This window comes from Heterodontus francisci, chromosome 3, assembly GCF_036365525.1.
Source record: "Heterodontus francisci isolate sHetFra1 chromosome 3, sHetFra1.hap1, whole genome shotgun sequence".
In the NCBI taxonomy this organism is placed as follows: domain Eukaryota; kingdom Metazoa; phylum Chordata; class Chondrichthyes; order Heterodontiformes; family Heterodontidae; genus Heterodontus; species Heterodontus francisci.
Genome location: NC_090373.1, coordinates 11,934,484 through 11,956,573, shown reverse-complemented (window position 1 = coordinate 11,956,573; position 22,090 = coordinate 11,934,484). Strand labels below are relative to the sequence as shown.

Sequence of the window (22,090 nt, the reverse complement as noted above, 5' to 3'; positions counted from 1 at the left end):
ACAAAATGACATCCCAGGTTACACTTGTTTCCATATCAATCATTACTGTCATCTTGAATGTGCTATCACCTGATCCAACCTGGCACTGTTGGTGGGAACGTTGGACACAAGAGTCACCAAGGTTCAGATAGAGAGGAATTGGTCCAAGATATAATCCTAAGCTTCCAATTCATATTTACAGAGTTCTCAAAACAGACTGAGGCAGAACCTTAATTGTGCATCAGTGTTTCTTCAGATTGGTTCCTGAGCCCATTATTAGGCACCTTGACCTCTCATAATAAACAGCAATACAGCACTTTGCACAATCATGCTATGGCTACTAGTTTTAGCCTAGGATTCTATCGAAGATTTGTCACTGTAAAATTAATCTGCTTTCAATTTGACACTGACAGTAAAGGAAAAAAAAGAGTAACGGCCTTAAACCTAAGGCTGGAATAAACACAGAAAAGATTTGGAAGCATATCTGAGAACATCTGACAGAGAAAGGGCAAATAATGTTATGGGTTTAATACTGGCCTCTGTTTATTTCATATACTGTGTAAGTCCATTTGCACCATGACAGCCTGATGACAATCTGGCCCACTGATGTGAAACCTGCCAGAAGCGACATATAATTAGAAAGTAATATTTATTTAATGGTGTGAAATGATGACAAGTGAAAGGACATCAGTACAGTAAAACCTGAGGGACATGATGCATTAAAAAGAGCTTGGTTCTGCTGTTGACGCTTATAGTGATTAGCTGCAATGTGACAGTGATGTTTCACCTGTAAGATAAAGACTAATTGTTTCACTCTTGCAGGGAGACATGGGTCCAATGGGATTACCAGGATTAGAAGGCCCACCAGGAGAAAAGGTATCTCTCTCTCTCTCTTTCTTTCAATCTATCTATCCAGCTCAATACTGTGTCTCAGTATTTCTTTTAAGTTCATTGACCAAATGAAAAAAAAATCAATCATAGACTGAGCCTGGAGTCATCAAAACAGTTTTTTTTTACTGTCAGCACCTCTTAAAATCTCAAGCAGTTTAACAATGATCTTTTTTAAAATAGTGAGTGTTAATTATAATGTCGGGAACGTCTTGGAGGCTTTATGGAATCCCATTGTATGAGGGAAGTGAGTTAGCATACATCCAACTGAGGATAAAGCACTACTTGGTTAATGATGATACCAACCGAGGTAAATAGGTGGCCCTAAAAATGGTGCTTTCAACCATCAAAGCAGAAAGAGTTAACTGTACCAAGTATGACCACTTCACACTTCAGTTTTGGAATAACGGACTTTTTCCACAGACAGCAGCTGAGTGACCAGATAAATGGATGCTGTAGTAGTTTATTAGAATTAGAATTAGAACATTACAGCGCAGTACAGGCCCTTTGGCCCTCGATGTTGCGCCGACCTGTGAAACCATCTGACCTACACTATTCCATTTTCATCCATATGCCTATCCAATGACCACTTAAATGCCCTTAAAGTTGGCGAGTCTACTACTGTTGCAGGCAGGGCGTTCCACACCCCTACTACTCTCTGAGTAAAGAAACTACCTCTGACATCTGTCCTATATCTATCACCCCTCAACTTAAAGCTATGTCCCCTCGTGTTTGCCATCACCATCCGAGGAAAAAGACTCTCACTATCCACCCTATCCAACCCTCTGATTATCTTATATGTCTCTATTAAGTCACCTCTCCTCCTCCTCTCCAACGAAAACAACCTCAAGTCCCTCAGCCTTTCCTCGTAAGACCTTCCCTCCATACCAGGCAACATCCTAGTAAATCTCCTCTGCACCCTTTCCATAGCTTCCACATCCTTCCTATAATGCGGTGACCAGAACTGCACGCAATACTCCAGGTGCGGTCTCACCAGAGTTTTGTACAGCTGCAGCATGACCTCGTGGCTCCGAAACTCGATCCCCCTACTAATAAAAGCTAACACACCATATGCCTTCTTAACAGCCCTATTAACCTGGGTAGCAACCTTCAGGGATTTATGCACCTGGACACCAAGATCTCTCTGTTCATCTACACTACCAAGAATCTTCCCATTAGCCCAGTACTCTGCATTCCTGTTACTCCTTCCAAAGTGAATCACCTCGCACTTTTTCGCATTAAACTCCATTTGCCATCTCTCAGCCCAGCTCTGCAGCCTATCTATGTCCCTCTGTACCCTACAACATCCTTCGGCACTATCCACAACTCCACCGACCTTAGTGTCATCCGCAAATTTACTAACCCACCCTTCTACACCCTCTTCCAGGTCATTTATAAAAATGACAAACAGCAGTGGCCCCAAAACAGATCCTTGCGGTACACCACTAGTAACTAAACTCCAGGATGAACATTTGCCATCAACCACCACCCTCTGTCTTCTTTCAGCTAGCCAATTTCTGATCCAAAGCTCTAAATCACCTTCAACCCCATACTTCTGTATTTTCTGCAATAGCCTACCATGGGGAACCTTATCAAACGCCTTACTGAAATCCATATACACCACATCCACTGCTTTACCCTCATCCACCTGTTTGGTCACCTTCTCGAAAAACTCAATAAGGTTTGTGAGGCACGACCTACCCGTCACAAAACCGTGCTGACTATCGCTAATGAACTTATTCTTTTCAAGATGATTATAAATCCTGTCTCTTATAACCTTTTCCAACATTTTACCCACAACCGAAGTAAGGCTCACAGGTCTATAATTACCAGGGCTGTCTCTACTCCCCTTCTTGAACAAGGGGACAACATTTGCTATCCTCCAGTCTTCCGGCACTATTCCTGTCGACAATGACGACATAAAGATCAAGGACAAAGGCTCTGCAATCTCCTCCCTAGCTTCCCAGAGAATCCTAGGATAAATCCCATCTGGCCCAGGGGACTTATCTATTCTCACATTTTCCAAAATTGATAACACCTCCTCCTTGTGAACCTCAATCCCATCTAGCCTAGTAGGCTGAATCTCAGTATTCTCCTCGACAACATTTTCTTTCTCTACTGTAAATACTGACGCAAAATATTCATTTAACACTTCCCCTACCTCCTCTGATTCCACACATAACTTCCCACTACTATCCTTGATTGGCCCTAATCTAACTCTAGTCATTCTTTTATTCCTGATATACCTATAGAAAGCCTTAGGGTTTTCCCTGATCCTATCCGCCAATGACTTCTCATGTCCTCTCCTTGCTCTTCTTAGCTCTCCCTTTAGATCCTTCCTGGCTAGCTTGTAACTCTCAAGCGCCCTAACTGAGCCTTCACGTCTCATCCTAACATAAGCCTTCTTCTTCCTCTTGACAAGCGCTTCAACTTCTTTAGTAAACCACGGCTCCCTCGCTCGACAACTTCCTCCCTGCCTGACAGGTACATACTTATCAAGGACACGCAGTAGCTGCCCCTTGAATAAGCTCCACATTTCGATTGTGCCCATCCCCTGCAGTTTCCTTCCCCATCCGACGCATCCTAAATCTTGCCTAATCGCATCATAATTTCCTTTCCCCCAGCTATAATTTTTGCCCTGCGGTATATACCTGTCCCTGCCCATCGCTAAGGTAAACCTAACCGAATTGTGGTCACTATCACCAAAGTGCTCACCTACATCTAAATCTAACACCTGGCCGGGTTCATTACCCAGTACCAAATCCAATGTGGCATCGCCCCTGGTTGGCCTGTCTACATACTGTGTCAGAAAACCCTCCTGCACACACTGGACAAAAACTGACCCATCTAAAGTACTCGAACTATCGTATTTCCAGTCGATATTTGGAAAGTTAAAGTCCCCCATAACAACTACCCTGTTACTCTCACCCCTGTCGAGAATCATCTTCGCTATCCTTTCCTCTACATCTCTGGAACTATTTGGAGGTCTATAAAAGACTCCCAACAGGGTGACCTCACCTCTCCTGTTTCTAACGGCCCATACTACCTCAGTAGACGAGTCCTCAAATGTCCTTTCTGTCGCTGTAATACTCTCCTTGATTAACAATGCCACACCCCCCCCTCTTTTACCATCTTCTCTGTTCTTACTGAAACATCTAAATCCCGGAACCTGCAACATCCATTCCTGCCCCTGCTCTACCCATGTCTCCGAAATAGCCACTACATCGAGATCCCAGGTACCAACCCATGCTGCAAGCTCACCCACCTTATTCCGGATGCTCCTGGCGTTGAAGTAGACACACTTTAAACCAGGTTCTTGCTTGCCAGTGCCCTCTTGCGTCCTTGTAACCTTATCCCTGACCTCACTACTCTCAACATCCTGTACACTGGCACTACAATTTAGGTTCCCATTCCCCTGCTGAATTAGTTTAAACCCCCCCGAAGAGCACTAGCAAATCTCCCCCCCAGGATATTGGTACCCCTCTGGTTCAGGTGAAGACCATCCTGTTTGTAGAGGTCCCACCTACCCCAGAAAGAGCCCCAATTATCCAGGAAACCAAAACCCTCCCTCCTGCACCATCCCTGCAGCCACGTGTTCAACTCCTCTCTCTCCCTATTCCTCACTTCGCTATCACGTGGCACGGGCAACAACCCAGAGATAACAACTCTGTTTGTTCTCGCTCTAAGCTTCCACCCTAGCTCCCTGAATTTCTGTCTTAAATCCCCATCTCTCTTCCTACCTATGTCGTTGGTGCCTATGTGGACCACGACTTGGGGCTGCTCCCCCTCCCCCTTAAGGATCCCAAAAACACGATCCGAGACATCACGAACCCTGGCACCTGGGAGGCAACATACCAACCGTGAGTCTCTCTCGTTCCCACAGAACCTCTTATCTGTTCCCCTAACTATGGAGTCCCCAATGACTAATGCTCTGCTCCTCTTCCCCCTTCCCTTCTGAGCAACAGGGACAGACTCTGTGCCAGAGACCTGTACCCCATTGCTTACCCCTGGTAAGTCATCCCCCGCAACAGTATCCAAAACGGTATACCTGTTGTTGAGGGAAACGGCCACAGGGGATCCCTGCACTGCCTGCTGGTTCCCTCTCCTTCCCCTGACGGTAACCCATTTACCTACTTCTTTTACCTGAGGTGTGACGACCTCCCCATAACTCCTCTCAATAACCCCCTCCGCCTCCCGAATGATCCGAAGTTCATCCAGCTCCAGTTCCCTAACGAGGTTCTCGAGGAGCTGGAGTTGGGTGCACTTCCCGCAGATGCAGTCAGCAGGGACACTCTTGGCGACCCTTACCTCCCACATTCTGCAGGAGGAACATACAACTGCCTTAACTTCCATTCCCTCTATTCTAAATTCCCAACAAATCTAACTGAAATTGACTTCCCAGCTGTCAGCTCGCTCTCGCACCTTCGCTACTGTCAAGCTGCAGTCACCAAAAACTGAAATTGACTTCCCAGCTGTAAGCTCGCTCTCGCACCTTCGCTACTGTCAAGCTGCTGTCTCCAAAACTATATATGATTCGGTCCATGACACTCAGAGACTAGAGGGAACTTTGTTCCAGGGTACATGGCAGCAAAATTGGGCTCTGTAACACCCATACATCTGATGCTCCGGGTGCCAGAGGAGGTCTCAGCAGGATCCCCTAATAAGGATCTTGGGGGAGCATTTCTCTTACCTCCACCTAAGCCAGGAGCATTGAGTGCATAGTCCATAATTCATGAAGAAGGTACTCACAGGACTCTGTCAACTCTTGCAACCAGACCTGCAGCCTCAGAACATGGTGAGTACAATGCTGCCAGTGGCTGTAAAAGTGACCATGGCCCTGAATTTCTTCATGTCCAGATCCTTCCAGGATGAAGCAGGTGACATATCTAGCATCTCCCAGTTTGACATCCATTGCTGTATCAGAAAGGTGATAGAGCCTCTTTATGCCAGAAGACTGGAATACATTGTGTTGTCTCTGAACGGAGAGGAGCAGGCAGTGCATGTGTCTTTGCCAGTTGTAGTTGGCTTTCCCATGGTGCAGAGTGCCATCGACTCCACACAAGTGGCTTTGCGAATGCCCCATGCACATGCTGAAAATTACCAAAACCACAAAGCTTAAGCTGAATGTGCAGTTGCAACATAACCATTGTCACATTTACAAGAAGTGCAACAATTGTTACGATCCTACTTTTTAAAAAAAAAATCTGCTGTGTCCCTTTAAAGCTGTAAAAGGATTGGTACTGCTTTAAGAACAAACAAGCCTCAGGAATTCCTAAGAAGATGCATTTTGGTTGCCATTGGATACAACCATATGGAGCGGGAACCAACCAGCTTCAAAGAGTGCATCTGGTTACCTGACAACAGCCATTCGGAGACCAAGGACAAAATATGCAATGTTGCAATTACATTTTTGAACTGGCTTTTAGTGGAGACAGACTGTTCTAACAGATACAGACACACAAACTATTTGCCAGCATATACTGAAGGAAATAAGAGCTCTCCCTCTGTCTGTTTAAACCCTATTCATTATACTCTCAGAATTCTGAAGAGTCAAGCTAGACTAATTTCTTCAAAGAAAACAATCAATTACTTTAACCACTGAATTTTAATTGCTGTGTTCATCGCTGGAAGAAGAAGAGCATCACTCCAACTGCTGAACTAGATTACTAACTGTCCTACTGTTGAAGAATCTTTTTTTTCCCCCATCGGACGGCTGCGAGCACTTAAAGCAACCTTGGACTGTTCCACATTGGAAGATTCTACTTCAGCAGGAGTGTAAATCTGCAAGGACATTTTTTTAATAAATGTTGTTTATATCTTAGTGTTTAAGAGTTTAGTTTTTATAATAAGCAGTTAATTTGTTGATCTAAAGACACCTGGCCTGGTTCACCTCATCTGGGGGTTAATAGATGGTTCAATTCGGCTGTGGATTTCTTTAATTTAGAAAGTTTAAAGTGATATGTTAGGCGATCTGTGGAGTGGCAGGACTGAATTGACAGTGCATTGCTGCCACGACAATCAGAAATATATATTTTGATTGGGCGCTTTGTCGTGAGCGGTCAGTCGTAACACAATGAAAAAATACAATTTCAAGCAGAACAGTTATAAAAATTGATTTTGATTTTTTTTAAAATGGATAATGCTGCAAAAGATGGTCGCATGTGTATTTGAACATTACCACACTGAATGTTTAGAACAAAGGATGCCTAACCAGGTTGAGAGGTGTCAAGTAGACCCATCCTGAAACATTCCTGAATCTACCGAAACAAAAAAAAGTATGACGTGGAAATGTCATAACCGGATTATTCTCATCCTGGGCCATTGTGGGATCACCATGGGAGAGAGAGACCAAAACATCTCCTATATGATGTGACAAACTTTTACCTTAAAGAGGGAGGCTTCAAGAGAGAGACACCCAGAAAATAGCATGACCATGAAACTTGTCCAGCTAAGGGCTGGGAGAAAACCCAGCAAGCTAGAAGGGAGGTGCCGTGCTGTAAATTTTACATTTTTAACTTATGCAGCACTGAAGTTGGAAGTGATTCTCCGTCTTCAAACTGAACTTTCCACCAAGAGAGAAACCTGCAAACACCTCAGGTCTGCAACCATTGAGAATTTGACTTCCGAGGGAATTCAACAGGTTTACCATGAACCCTGAAACCCTACCTCACTTGAAAATCACTTACTCCCTTTCCTCTCTGTCTGTTTCTTTGTGTGTGTGTGTGTGTGTGTGTGCGTGCGAGTGATTGTCTGAGTGGGTGCAGTTGCCGTAATTTCAGGATAAGGCATATTGCTCAATAAATAATTAATCTTCAGTTTTAAGCCTACAAGAAAACCTGCCGCTGTCTGTTCATTTGACAAATAAAACACAAAGGGGTTAAACCCTAAGAATAGTAAAACATTTGGTGTGGTCACCACATGGCCATACAGCCTGCTGAGTATATCATGCAGGTGACTGCCCAGAATTCTGGCAGCAGTGATGCTTTCATTCTCCTCCAGTCACTCAATATTTGAGCCACCGGAGGGTGGCTGCTGGGTGACAAAGGCTATCTGCTGACCACCTGCCTCATGACTCCAGTGTGCAACCCAACCACTACAAAATTCAACCACCTGTGGCAGCATGTGTACAATGAGAGCCATGCTGCCACACAAAACATCATAGAGCAAACGATTGGGGTGCTGAAGCAGTGGTTCCGCTGGCTGGACCACTCTGGAGGAATTCTGCAGTATTCACCGGAGTGTGTGACCCGTTTGGGATGGTCTGCTGTATCCTGCACAATCTGGCCATCATGAGGACACAACCCTCATCACCACAGACAGGAGCAGGAGGAAGAGGAGGAGGAAGGGAGGAGGCAACTGGCACATCCCCTCTTGGGATGGGCTGTCCATGATTGCCTCATTTGACTATAGTTCCACCAATCACAACCTCAAATCCACATTGTACAGAAGTCCTACACTTTACCATCCCTATGTCATAGTCTGTCACAGTGTTCTCTTGGCCACAAAGCTGAAATAAAAGTCACCATAAAAAACATTCTAAACCAACTTTATCAAACAAACCATTCAATATGCCATAAAAAACTCAACTAATCACCCTTGTGCATTCCCTTAGTGTCTGTCTTCTGTGTGACCTTTGCTCTCCTAGTGCTTCTACGTAGTGCTACCCCAGTGGCTGCAGCATGGCTGGTGGAAGGCTGGTGACTTTCACTGGGGGAGTCTGCAGATGGCCTTGCAGGATCCCCTCGAACAGCTCAAGGCCTTGAGAGCTCAGCTTTGGACTGTACCACCCCAGCAAGTGCAGCAGCAGTCTGGGCTGGCTGACTGAGAGGCAACAGCAAGGACACTGGCAGAGTAGCAGTGGTGGGAGCATGAATTCTGTCAAGAATGCTCCACAGAGTCACTGCTACTCCCCCGGGGCAGTGACTCAGCAATCCTAGTAATCTATTGGAGGTCAGATTGCTGGACTGCTGTAGATCCTGTAAGCTCATTTGAAAAATGATATCTGCAGCCATGGAGGTAGAAGGCTGAGCTTCCACTGCAACAATCAGATGTTGGGTGGTTTCTGCTTGTGCTGCAATGGAAGCTGAGACATTGGCCACCAGATGCTGCATCATGGTTGAGTCCACTATTGTGCTGATGGAGTTGGCCACCACTTCCATGCTGGAAAGGACGGGCTCCAAGCTCTGTGAGAAGCCCCGTGCAAAGTTGGTTCTGGACCCCTGCATGCTCCTTGGCATTGACTACAGGCTTTCTGATAGGCCTGCCAATGCACCAAGCATTTCATTGTGTATACACATCAGCCTTTATCTGTAGGCATCCCCATCGCAGTCCTAATCTGAGTCCCCTGCAGCAAAACTAGTATATGGCCTCACCCTTTGGCGAGCTGGCATCTGCTCTATCCTTGTCCCTCACCCTGGCTGTAGGCCACACATGCTCACTGTCTCACCACATGCAGGTCCCATCTCTATGCTATCCTTTAAAGTACACGCAGTGTCAGTATCTGAACTTTTGCCTGCGAGTGTGAAATCACTGTCTTCTTGCTCATCCTCCACTGCCAGGTTGCAGTTCTTGGGTGTCTGAAAGGAGAAAGGCACAATAATAGGGTTGTAGTGAGGGGATAGGGTGTATGCTTATAGCATCCGCAGCTTGTAAGTCAGAAGAGAGTGTGGGATGAGGAGGAAGTGTGATGTGGGAAAGAACGATTAGCTATGAGGATACCGTCATCTTCTATTGATTCAGCCCCACTGCTGGCTGAGGACTCAACAGTTACTATTCCAGTAATGGCAAGCACTGTCTCCTGCATGAGGATGAGGACGTGTTTAATCCTGCTGATTCCAATTATGCGCCATCTTGTCCTGCAAGAGAGAGGAAAGTGTGTCAGTGAGTGTGGTGCAATGTGCTTGGGTCATGTGCCCATTATGGTTGAATAGCTGGCAATGTGTGCAGGTTGTGAGATGTGAGTGTGAGGCTTGCATAGTTTTCACTGTGTGAGGCTATGAATGTTTGGTATGTGTTCTGACTGATAGAGATTGTCAGTCAGGTGAGTGATAGGGGTTTTGGTGTATTGAGCAGTGTTTGAGGTTAGTGCTTCAGCTGATAGGATTTGAAGATACATTCACTGAGCTTGACAAGTTGTGTGAGGTCATTGAACTTCTTGTGGCACTGCATCCATGTCCTCAGGGTTTGTCTCCTGGCATTGACTGCCACGACTAGCTGCTGCCACTGCCTTTTGATTGTGTGTCTGGAGGGCCCCCTGCCCTCTGTGAATACAGGACATCTCTCCTCCTCTCCACCTCCTTCAGCAAGGCCTCCAGTGCAGCGTTGCAAAACACTGGAGTCCACTCTTTCCCATGTTGCACCATTATTTCATGCTTCCCTTATCAGATTCATCTTCTGCACAACTGCTAGAATCCGCTTCCAGCCACAATGTGCCTCTTTTTTAAGAAGTGTAGGCTAGCTTTAAGTCGTGATAGCCTCTCATAATATTGGCTCCTTGCTGAAGTGTCCAACCAATCAGCAATGTGGTTAGTGCTGGTTGGATGCAGCAATTGTTCTAATGAGCATGCTGCCTACATTTCAATCAATGGCCATGGGTTAATCGTACATCATGCTCCCCATGCCGATGCTATCCAATTTAGCCCCCATCATATCTGACCTCCCTAAAACCATCCCATAGAACATAAGAGAAGAAGCAATTAAATGCATTAAGGTCATCCTTAACTGAACAAGGTTTCAGTCTTAATTAAGCTACAATGTTTACATAGAAAACCTTAATGGAATCTTTATTCATGCATAGAAACTTCCAAAGCTTTTTGCTTAAAACCACCCAGATTTCTCAAGATTGAATGAAGCTGTATTTGAGACATGTGGTGAGTCTAGCATGCCTGGGAGGAACAGGTAACTTTGGACCTATGTTTCCCACAGCTCTCCACCACTGGGGGTTCTCTGTGCTTCATGTCTGCATCTGTTGTAAACTAACTGATGAGAGATAAGAGATGACCAGAAATACAAAGCTTTGTGTGTACCAGGCTTGTGTTCTCAGTACTGCCCTTTAGAGTAGCAAAGCATGGACAACCTATGCAAGCCACTGTGCCGTATTGATGATGGCTGCATCCCCAAAGACATGCTCTATAGCAAGCTTGCTACACGAGACCAGCAGCTTGCCCACGTCTGCAGTACATGGATGGCTGCAAGCGAGACCTCAAGTTGACCGGAATCAGTGCCGATGCATGAGAAGTCCTTGCTGTTGACCTGAGTTCCTGAAGAATTGCAGTCAGGAAGGGCATAGAAAAAGCAAAGGGCAAAAGGTGGCGGAAAAGTGAGCCCAGTGAAACGAAAAAACATCAGTCAACCTTGGGCCAACGATATTCATCTGTGCCAGCCGTGGAAGGGATTGCCACTCACACAGCAGGTGATGTTCAACTCAGAAGTGACATACGCCCCGGGCGCAGTCCATCGTCTCCTGAGCCGGATGAATGCCTACTACTAAGAGACTGATTGCTATGATTAGTCAACAGTTCTATTATCATTGTATCATGAGACTAGCAGCATAGTAGAAGACAAGCTAGATATTACAAGACCAAAATAAGAGTACACAAGGGTAACAAAAAAAAAATCTTTGTCTAAAATTACCTTGTTGATGTTATTTAAGGCCAAAGAAAGTGAGAAAATTTAGCAACTAATGAGCAATTCTGGTCTCAATCAAATCATTCAAATTTGCTCATAAACTGATACGAGGAAATGAATTACCCAGATTGGTCAGTGATTAGAATAAATGGAAAAAGGGGGATGTTCTGTGAGAGTTCCATCAGGATTTTGGTGGGAGACTGGTAGAACCCCTATAGAATTAGAGTTTTGACCTATGTCTTTGGGAGAGGAACTGAAAGAGGCTGGGATAACTCTGACGACAGCTGAAGACAAAAGAAAGACTTGCATTTGTAGAATGCCTTTCACCACCTCAATGTGTCTGAAAGCACTTTGCAGCCAGTGAAGTTCTTTTGAGCTGTAGTCACTGTTACTTTCTTTCTTTTCTTTTGGGCCTCCTTATCTCGAGAGACAATGGATACGCGCCTGGAGGTGGTCAGTGGTTTGTGAAGCAGCGCCTGGAGTGGCTATAAAGGCCAATTCTGGAGTGACAGGCTCTTCCACAGGTGCTGCAGAGAAATTTGTTTGTTGGGGCTGTTGCACAGTTGGCTCTCCCCTTGCGTCACTGTTACAATGTAGAGAAATGAAAAGAATAGGTTGTACAGCAAGAGTTCTAAGCTGAAGAGGTCAAGAGTGAGTTTGAGAACTGCAGCCAGATATAGAGAGTTCCTTATCCCTTGTATGTAAGGTGGCAAGATTGAAACGGACAGTCTACGAACAATGATATTATCTAGAGTCAGTTTTAAACGACTTTAAACAAAACTGGAAGAATATAATCAAAAGGACTTTCAGGTTAATCATAACTCTTTGGAATAGTTTGATGTTCGAAAAAAGGTCTTGAAGTTCCCTGAATAACTCAGCAAGTTTATCCATTTAGTAGCTGGACTGGACTGCCTAGGAAGGTCTTAAGTACAATCCCTGGCCTGTGCTATATTAAGCAAACTCAGTAAGGAAGATGGTCGGGCTGTAACAGTTAGCCTCAGTGCATACCTGTAACATATCTTCTTTCCTCTTCCCAAAATGTAGCCTCGTGCTAGGGTGCTGCTCTGCAGATGCTGGAATCCTTCCAGTACCTAACTCAAGTGGTCAGACTTCATGTCTGAGCCTGCACAGTCAGGAAACTCTTCAATCATGGGGACTTTGCAGCCAAAACTGACCTTGTCCACATTGAATGTCCACGAATCCTTTCTGCAGCATGGGTCACTGGATCGTGACCAGGAGCAAGCTATTTCTCCTTTCCCTCGATCAAGGTTGCACCATGCTATTATAATGCCTGCACTGTTGCCCTGATTAAGGCATTGACCAAGAATTGACCTTGAGGCCTTCCTGATCAGGATGTCTTGGTATAACTTACCCATTTACTCAATGGGATATGGGGAATTTCAACCTGAGGCCTTTGAAACTGTTTGGGTCACAGTCATTGTTAATGTATTCTGGAAATTCCCAAAGACTTCCTATAGACTTCAAAATTTCAATGCAGTGCAAGGGCTGAATTTAATGGCCACAGTGGTGGCCCCTGCCATGGCCATTTCAGGGAGCCCCAACACAATTCTATGCACTGCAGGCAATTAACTGTCTGGCATTGGGGCTGCCATCTCTTTAAGGGTGGGCATCCATCTCCAAGAGCTGCTGACCAATCAGAGGGCCGGCAACTCTTCAGTCCTAGCACGGCCACCGGGAGCAGTGGCCACTACTGGCATTCCACTCCCTGCCTTCCCTCACCATTTTACACCCCTCACTTCCCAGCCCGTCCCTAGATGGCTGGTAAAATCCAGCCCGAAGAGTGTAATTCTCATCAGTGACTTTGATAGGGGCTCAGAAATAATGTAGTTTTATGGGTTAATGTATTGATACACACACAGCTTTATCTGTGGATTCTTCACTCATTTGTGCAATCTTATTTGAATATATTCCTAGGGGGATCCAGGAATGCCTGGGCCACCAGGTCTGCAAGGACTGACTGGTCCACAGGTGAGTATTTTGAAGGAAGAAGGATAATAATGAAAGATTTGTACATGGAGAATGTAATAAAATCAATTTGTATAGTATTGATGAAAGAACCTCATTGCACTGTTCTACACTGTACTGTGAGTTAATTCACCATTTGAACAAACGGCAGTACGTTTAGTCATTTTTTAAATTTAAAAAGCAGATTCTATTCAATGCATCATAACCATCAGAAAATGATTCCGACTACATGTCAATTTAGGATTAATTGTTCCTTGGTATTTCTGTGAATTATTTGTTCTTTTAAAGTTAACATTTGAGTGTTCATGCATTGTCTGCACAATGCAGTCACTTGACACAGTTGGCCGTGGGTCCTTTTGTTGGGTCTAATACTGGCCCCTCGTGTGAATTAAGAGTCAGTGGCCCGCTATCAAAATCTGAAATAATGGAGAACTATTTGAAAGAGAGGGAGGGCTACAGGGAAAGAGCAATGGAATGGGACTGATTCCTAGCTCCTGGGCAGAGCCACCACAAGCTCGATGTGCCAAGTGGCCTCCTTCTATGTTTTATCATTCTATGATTCTCTCACGTCAATTTAATCACAGTAACATCATTCATAAGAAATACAGAGATTGTAAGCAAACAGAAAATATTTTAGTTTATATCCTTGAAGACACTGCCCCTTTAATTGGTGTTTTCTTCAAATATTATTTTTTTTCAAATAAATGTCTAACGAGTTCAGTTTTTATTCTTTCTTCAAAAAAGGGGCAACCTGGTCCTCCTGGCCTACTAGGACCGAATGGCTTAACTGGCGATCCTGTGAGTTAAATGATAATGATTATTCCAATACATGTTATCTATCATTTAGAAAACAGAGCTGGAGAGTCTGACCTTTATTTCACCTCTTGTTTATAGGGATTAAAAGGTGAGAGAGGACCGTTGGGAGAAACTGGCTTTCCTGGACCAGAAGGACCCCCTGGTGCCCCTGTATGTATCAAATTGGGTTTGACCTTTTCTTAATTAGCTTTTTACTTGCTGTAATGCATGTTGCAATCCTTTAAGGGCAATGAACAACTGCCAGATACAACAAGTATTTACTGACAGCAAACACACTACAGCCATGTACTGAGGGATCTCTGAGATTGCTGTTTTTATAAGTGGAAATCATGACACAGAAGAACCACAGAAGCTTCCAGCACAGTAAGATACCATTCGGCCCATTATGTTCTTTGCTGATACTCTGTTAATCCGCAACTAATTCGCTGGCTTACTCTCTCTTCAGAACCCTCTCTCATCTTCTGCTTCAAATGTTTCCTCTGGTCTCTGCCGCTACAATTCATTCTGTGTTTCAACAGCTCTCGTCATTTAATCACCACTTCTTGATCTGTCTCATTTGCTGTCTTTACCCTCTTCAGCTTTGACATTATCCTGTATTTGGGCCTTGAGGATTTACTCAGATCGTCCAAAAAGAAATCAGAAGCTCAGTAGCAATCTGCCACCTCTCCTGTTGGTGTACCTAATGAAACTAGATGAATTAAGACTACTACAGCTTAATGGAAGATTTGTGATCTGAAGAACTACTTTCTTAAACATGTGTATTTTGGGTTGCTCTGAAGCTTTTCATATTTCCCCTCATTACCCTCCCCTTTGAGATTCTATAAACAATTGGGCTGAATTTTCCTTTACTTTACCACCTGCTTGTAGCAAGTTTGGGTGCAAAACTGAGCAATCATGGTAAAATTGCCAGTCTCCTTTATCAGGTTAGCTGCCCAGCTACATTTAAATGAGGTCAATTAGATGTAAGTATCCCCCATTCCATTCTCCTAACTTGGACCCCAAATTATTACCGCCACCATATAAGTGGCAGTATGAGCTGAGGAGCGAGATCCCTCTGGTAGCTCGCTGAGGGGACCATTTTGAATTCTACGGCTGAAGATTGCTTCTACTTTCTCTGCATATCGATTTAATTTGTTTGGCCCTCTGGATGATCTTTCACTGCCATATTTAATCACCTTTACAGAATGTCCATTCATCCAATTAAAATCTCTCCATTCCTATATCATGTTCAAAGACAAATTGGAAGAGGAGTCATTGGAAGCTTTTAAACTGAGACAGCAAAGAAAGCATGTCAAGGCTATTACGAAGATATGTCAACTCCTATCTGGTAGCCTGCAGCCCACTTCCACCAGGAGATCAGCATTGTCTGTGTCAGTCTAAATCTTCACTGTCTCAATTTAATTTTTTAACAACCTCATCCTTCCAGGCAGCATCTGGTTTTCTTTGCCACAGCAGTAATCAACATCTTACTGGTGCATCAAGATGATTAATGCTTCATGTAGGAGTGCCACACAATTCATATTCTTCCCAAAGAAACCTAATGAAGCAAAGAGGGAGAGCTATCCAGTTGTCCAAATTGACAGCGTCCATCCTGGTGCAAAGAGTAATTGGCAGAACACATGTGCTGCTTGAAGCGCAGATAAGAAATCCCTCAACTTTATGAACTGGTGTGTAATGGCAATCATAAACTACTGTGCTAGTGTGTGTATGACAGCTAGGAATCAGTCAGGATACTTTTATCATGCGAGAATCTGCTATACCAGCTCTAATGACTCAGAGCCATGATTAAGGAAACCGCTCTGGAGTCATAAGCTGTGACTGCAGGGAATAATTTACTCCTGTAATGCTACCCTCACATCATGGCTTTTGATGCCAGTATAGTTTCCCAAAGACAAAAGGGACAATAGATAGAATGAGACCCATGCCATGACAATATGCAATAGACCAGACTGTCGGTAGTCTAAAGTCTCCCTTTAGGTGCCTAGATAAATATACTGGAGCCCAGCAATATAGATAGGAAGACTGTCCAAAATAATTGTAGTTGGCGACGTACTACATCGCAATGCAATCATGAATAGCTTGTTGTGTCTAGAGATGGAAAGAGAGGATGAGGAAAAGTATCTTCAGCCCCACAGCCTGTGATAGAATAGTGGGAGAAGACAGCTAATAGCCAGAGAAAAGACATAATTTATAACCTGCTACTTTTGATGAATTACAAATTAAGTCACTTCACATCTGCACGTTCTCCTCGCCACACACTGATGAAAGACTGTCAGAGACTTCTGCCTATTTCCTTATTAAGGCAGAATTCTACATTTCTCTTTTCATCCAATTCCCAAAAGTTACAAGCATGCACCACAAATGGGCATGGAATGCAGAGTGGTCAAGCTTTACATAACAACATTCACATGAATGCCAGTAAATCCCATTACCATTTCTACTTCTTAATCCCGCTTTCCTCTTTATGCCAGCTAACTTACTTACTGAAGCTTCCAGTCTGCTGTTTCTATGATTTGCTCCCTTGGTGCGACAGGGTTGAGTGACAGCTGGGTGGGAAGGTTCCCTAAGAATCTTTGAACTCTGAGGTGATTCTCATCTCAGAGAAGCAGGTGTCCTGGAGAGACCTGCTTCTGGCAGCCTTTCTTTTTCAATATCAGAGGATGCCAGGCCCATGATTGAAGCTCCATCAAGTGTGGTCATTCAAGGGGCTTTAGGAATGTAGGCTCAATGCTAACCTTTGGACTTACAATGACATCTATACCCACTCCTTACAGCCCACTGGTGGAAGGCCCAGAATGAGTGGTGCCACTACTCAGTGTCATTGCAGGCCAAGTAGTCCCAATCAGGATGTGGAAACCCTGCACAAGTGTCATCTGCAGTACATCTATTGAAGCAGTGGTTGTAGCCACTCTGGAAGCCATCACTGGTCTTAGTGCCTTCTCCTGTGGCCTTGTCCGAGACTATCACTCACTTGAGGGGGTGCTGCATGTTGTGCAAGCTCCCTGCAATGTATTGCAGCTGTAGGTAGTGGACTCATTCCACTTCTCTACCATCTCAACTATTTGCATACAAACTCCCTGAAATATGGGATTGATGCTCCCTAACCATTATTCTTTTCAATGCTGAACCCCTGAGATCTGGGTTCCGAGGTGCCTCAGCCAAGATTAATCATTTCTCCACTCTCTGTGCAAGTCAGCACCATTGCTCTCTTCCACTCCAAAGTCCTCATTCTCAATCATGTTCAATGCTTTATCCAATGGAAAGGTTTCAGGCTCACTCATTAGTTCCTCCTGATTAAGTGTCTCCATGCTGTACAGCTAAAATGTCGAGATACCATGATGCCTGCGCTCCTTGATCTGCATTGGTTCCCAGTCCAGTAATGCCCCAAATTTAACATTCTCATTCTTGTTTGCAAACATAGCCTTACCCCTGGCTACCTGTTACCTCTTTCAGCCCTACAACCCTGTGCAATCTCTTTGTTCCTCCAATTTTGGCCTCCTATTCAGTATCAATTTTCTTCACTCCACCATTGGTGGTCGTGCCTTCAGCTGCCAAGGCCCTAAGTTCTGGAATCCCCTCCACAAATCTCTCCACCTCTCTACCTCACTTTCTTCCTTTAGAGCACTGCTTAAAACCTACCTCTTTGACACCTGTCCTAATATCTCCTTATGTGGCTCAATGTCAAATTTTGTCTGATAATGCAAAGCATCTTGGGAGGTTTCACTATGTTAAAGGTGCTACATAAATGCAAATTCTCATTGTTGAGATGCAAAGTGGTAGGAATTGTAGATCTGGAAGCTCAGTTATGCCAAGGTGATCATCCGAGAGGTTGGCCTGTACTTTGAGGGCACTCCCTATGATGCAAAACACACAAGAGCTTATTTAGCGGTACTGTTACGGACAGAGTGAGAGAGAACTGCTGAAATCCCTGTTCCCTTCTGAACTCTCCAGAATCAGTAAGCTTTTGAGAGGAGGATGCATGTGTTTTTAAAACCCCTGATGTATGGACAATTTGAATAACCAGCAATAAGTCCTTCATGGATTGAAATAAAGACAGAGGATTTTTTATTTACGCGCTTACCCCGAAATCTAATACTACGACACTTACTCACACAAACACACTCAATGGAAAGTACAGTTGAAGAGAATAGTGCATTTTTACAGGGTATAAGCAAAAAGAATTGTTTGTATTTCACGTGGTTGTCTTGTTCTGGACAACACGCGTTACAGGCCTGGTGAAGAAGAAGTCTTCACTCCGGAAGTGTCGTTTAGGTAAATTTAACAGCCAAAGTTGTATTCCGACATGGTTCTCAGGATTGCCTCAAAGTGGTGGTGGACCTTCTACAGATCACATAGTTGATTGCTTGCACTCTCGTTACTATGCAGTCAGTTTGCTGTATTGGTGAACCTGAAATGGAACAGGCTTGGAGACCTCGCAATGTTACAGGCTCTGGTTCTTTTAAGGCACAGATGGTACTGCCTTGTCTGCTGCTTCTTTTTGTAGTCAGCATTTAAAGATTTAAAGGAGACAAACATGCCTACCCTACCATGTGACTTCTCACAGTTCCTTTTCCAAACATGGTGGTTTTCCTAGGTTCATTAGCCACATCCTGATTTTTTGTTGCAAGACAATCATCCTGAGGGGTTTCGGGGAGTGGGGGGCAGTTAAGACAATCACCTTCTTTTGCTCAGAAGAAACCCATTCAATTCAGGAATGTCTTGATGGTTTCACGATGGGTGTAGTTGACATCTCTTAGTCTGGAATGTATCCTTTTGTCCTTTTGAGACAGTAAGGCAATTTTTGATTACACAGGCCAGGTCATCTGACCTTCGGTGGCCATCTTTGCAGCACATTTCCCCCTTTTAAAGGAAAAGTTCAATTTCAGAGAGTCCACATTGAATAAAGTTCATATCTTAAAAGTTAGGAATATGATACTTCTTTACTGGCATAACAGTATGCACAGTAACATTTGCCCTTGAAGGAATAGCCATTGTGTGTAAGGGAATTGCAATACTTTGAGAAAGCATATAGAGATGACACTACTTATGATGAAGCTTGGCCTGTCTTTACTGATTTTCTGCCACCTCATTAAGTGCTGTTGGTGAAGGATTTAAACTAACTTGGCAGGGGGAATGGCAACCAGGATGTCGCATTAGTCAAGAGAAACAAGGTGCACAAAGGATTGGGAGAAACAGATAACACTAGAGTAAGAGAGTAAGAAATAGTAAGGCACTGGGTGGGGCCGGAGTAAGAGGGAATACAATAAGGTCTAAATTAGGTTTACAGAGGATGTATGTTAGCACATAAAGTGTGGCAAATAAGTTGGTGAACAGATAACCACGTGGGAATCCCATGTTGTGGCAATAACAGAGACCTGGCTCAAAAAAAGACGGGACTGGGTACTAAATATTCCTGGATACAAGGTGTTCAGAAAAAATAAGGAATTAAAGAAAGGAGGAGGGGTGCCAGCATTGATTAAGGGGAATATTACAGTGCTGCAGAGAGAGGATGTCCTGGAGTGACCAAGGACAGCGTCTATTTGGTTAGAGTTAAGAACCAATAGAGGTACTATTGCAGTACTGAGTGCATTATACAGGCCACCAACTAGTGGGAAAGAAATAGAGGAGAAAGTTTGAAGGAAAATTACCGAAAGGTGCAAAAACTATAGAGTGGTGATAATGGGAGACTTGAATTATCCAAATATAAACTGGGATTGTAATAGTGTAAAGGGCAGATAAGGGGAAGAGTTTTGAATTGTGTTCAGGCGAATTTTCTTGAGCAGTGCGTTTCTGACCCAATGAGGAAAGAGGCATTGCTGAATCTGGTTCTGGGGAATAAGGTGGGTCAAGTGGACCAAGTATCAGTAGGGGAACATTGAGGGAACAGTGATCATAGTATCATAAGGTTTAGGTTCCTATGGGAAAAAACAAGGAGCAATCCAGAGTAAAAATAATTAATTGGGGGAGGGCCAATTTCAATGGGGTGAGAATGGATCTGGCTCAGATCAATTGGAATCAAAGATTGGCAGTCAAAACTGTAATGGAACATGGGCTGCTTTTAAAGAGGAGATAGTTTGGGTACATTGAGGTAGAGGCCTGCTACCCGACCCGAACTCGATGGGATCCGACGACATGTGTTGGGCTCGGGTCGGGCCGGGCCCATCTTCAGGCTCGGTAAATGCTCTGCTGGTAAGTATTGAAATTAAAAAACTTACCTGAGCTGGGAGTCCAGGATGAAACTGATTCTGCGCAGTGGGCGAGTGACGTCACTATGACGTCATCGCGCATGCGCTGCAGCTTCGTGGAGCTTCCCAGTTGGAAGGTAAGTAAAGGGATGGTCGGGTTGGGCCGAGTGGGGGAAGGTTCGGGTCAGGTCAGACTCGAGGCAAAATCGGAGGGACTCGGGCCGGGTCGTGCTTGGGTCCGCTGTGGTTCGGTCGGGTTCAGGTCGGGTTCTTTTTTCCGGACCTGAGCAGGCCTCTACATTGAAGTGCAGTCCCACAAGGGAGTAAGGTAGGACAAACAAAGCCAGAGCTTCCTGGCTGATGAAAGGGGTAGAGAGTAAAATGAAGCACAAAAACAGTGCAGAGGACAATTGTCAGGTTAACAATACAAATGTGAACCAAGCTGATTGTAGAAAGTTCAGAGGGGAAGTGAAAAGGAAATCTTAGAGGCAAAGAGAGAATATGAGAAGAGACTAGAAGTGAACGTAAAATGGAATCCAAAAATCTTCTGTAAGCATATAAATAGTAAAAGGTTAGTAAGAGGATGGGTGGGGTCGATTAGGGAGCTAATAGGGGATTTATGCATGGAGGCAGAGGGCATGGCTGAGGTATTAAATGAGTACTCTGCATCAGTCTTTACCAAAAGAAGAAAATGCTGCTGAAGTTATAGTGACAGAGGAGATAGCTGAGACACTGGATGAGCTAAAAATTGACAAAGTGGAGGTATTAGAAAGGCTGGCATTACTTAAAAGTTGATAAGTCTTCAGGACCAGATGAGATGCATCCAAGTATACTGAAGTAAGTAATGGTGGAAATTACAGAAGCACTTGCCATAATCTTCCAATTCTCCTTAGATATAGGAGTGGTGCCAGTGGACAGGAGAATTGCAAATGTTACACTCTTATTCAAAAAAGGGAGTAAGGATAAACCCAGCAACTGCAGGACAGTCAGTTTAACCTCGGCGGTGGGAAAGCTTTCAGAAACAATAATCTGGGACAAAATGAACAATTACTTGGGCAAACGTGGACTAATTAAGGAAAGCCAGCATGGATTTGTAAAGGGCAAGTCGTGTTTAATTAATTTGATTCAGTTTTTTGATGAAGTAACAGAGTGTTGATGAGGGTAATATGGTTGATATGGTGTACATGGACTTCCAAAAAGTGTTTGATAAAGTGCCACAAAACAGATTTCTCAGCAAAGTTGAAGCCCATGGAATAAATGGGACAGTGACTGCATGGATATGGAATTGACTAACTGAAAGGAAACAGAAAGTGATGATTTTTCAGACTGGAGGAAAGTATATAGTGGGGTTCCCCAGGGATCAGTACTATGACCACTGATTTTCTTACTCTATGTTAATGACCTAGACTTGGCTGCACGGGGCACTAATCAAAGTTTGCAGATGACTCAAAACTTGGAAAAATTGTGAACTGAGGACAATAGTGATACACTTCTAGATGACTCATTCAGGCTGGTGGAATGGGTGGACACATGGATGAAATTTAATGCAGAGAAGTGTGAAGTAATACATTTTGGGAGGAAAAATGAGAGACAATATAAAATAAAGGGTG

The 22,090-nt window shown here is 44.1% G+C and overlaps 1 protein-coding gene across 4 annotated transcripts in view; it reads left to right on the top strand.

Annotated features, from left to right (window-relative positions):
• LOC137354371 (collagen alpha-1(XIX) chain-like) overlaps nt 1–22,090 on the top strand; it is a 655,592-nt gene that overhangs the window by 549,595 nt on the left and 83,907 nt on the right. For all 4 annotated transcript variants that reach the window (XM_068020137.1, XM_068020135.1, XM_068020134.1 and 1 more), the window contains 4 exons: nt 802–855; nt 13,429–13,482; nt 14,224–14,277; nt 14,374–14,445. In XM_068020137.1, the coding sequence (XP_067876238.1) occupies nt 802–855; nt 13,429–13,482; nt 14,224–14,277; nt 14,374–14,445 (234 nt within the window). The remainder of the gene's footprint in view (nt 1–801; nt 856–13,428; nt 13,483–14,223; nt 14,278–14,373; nt 14,446–22,090) is intronic.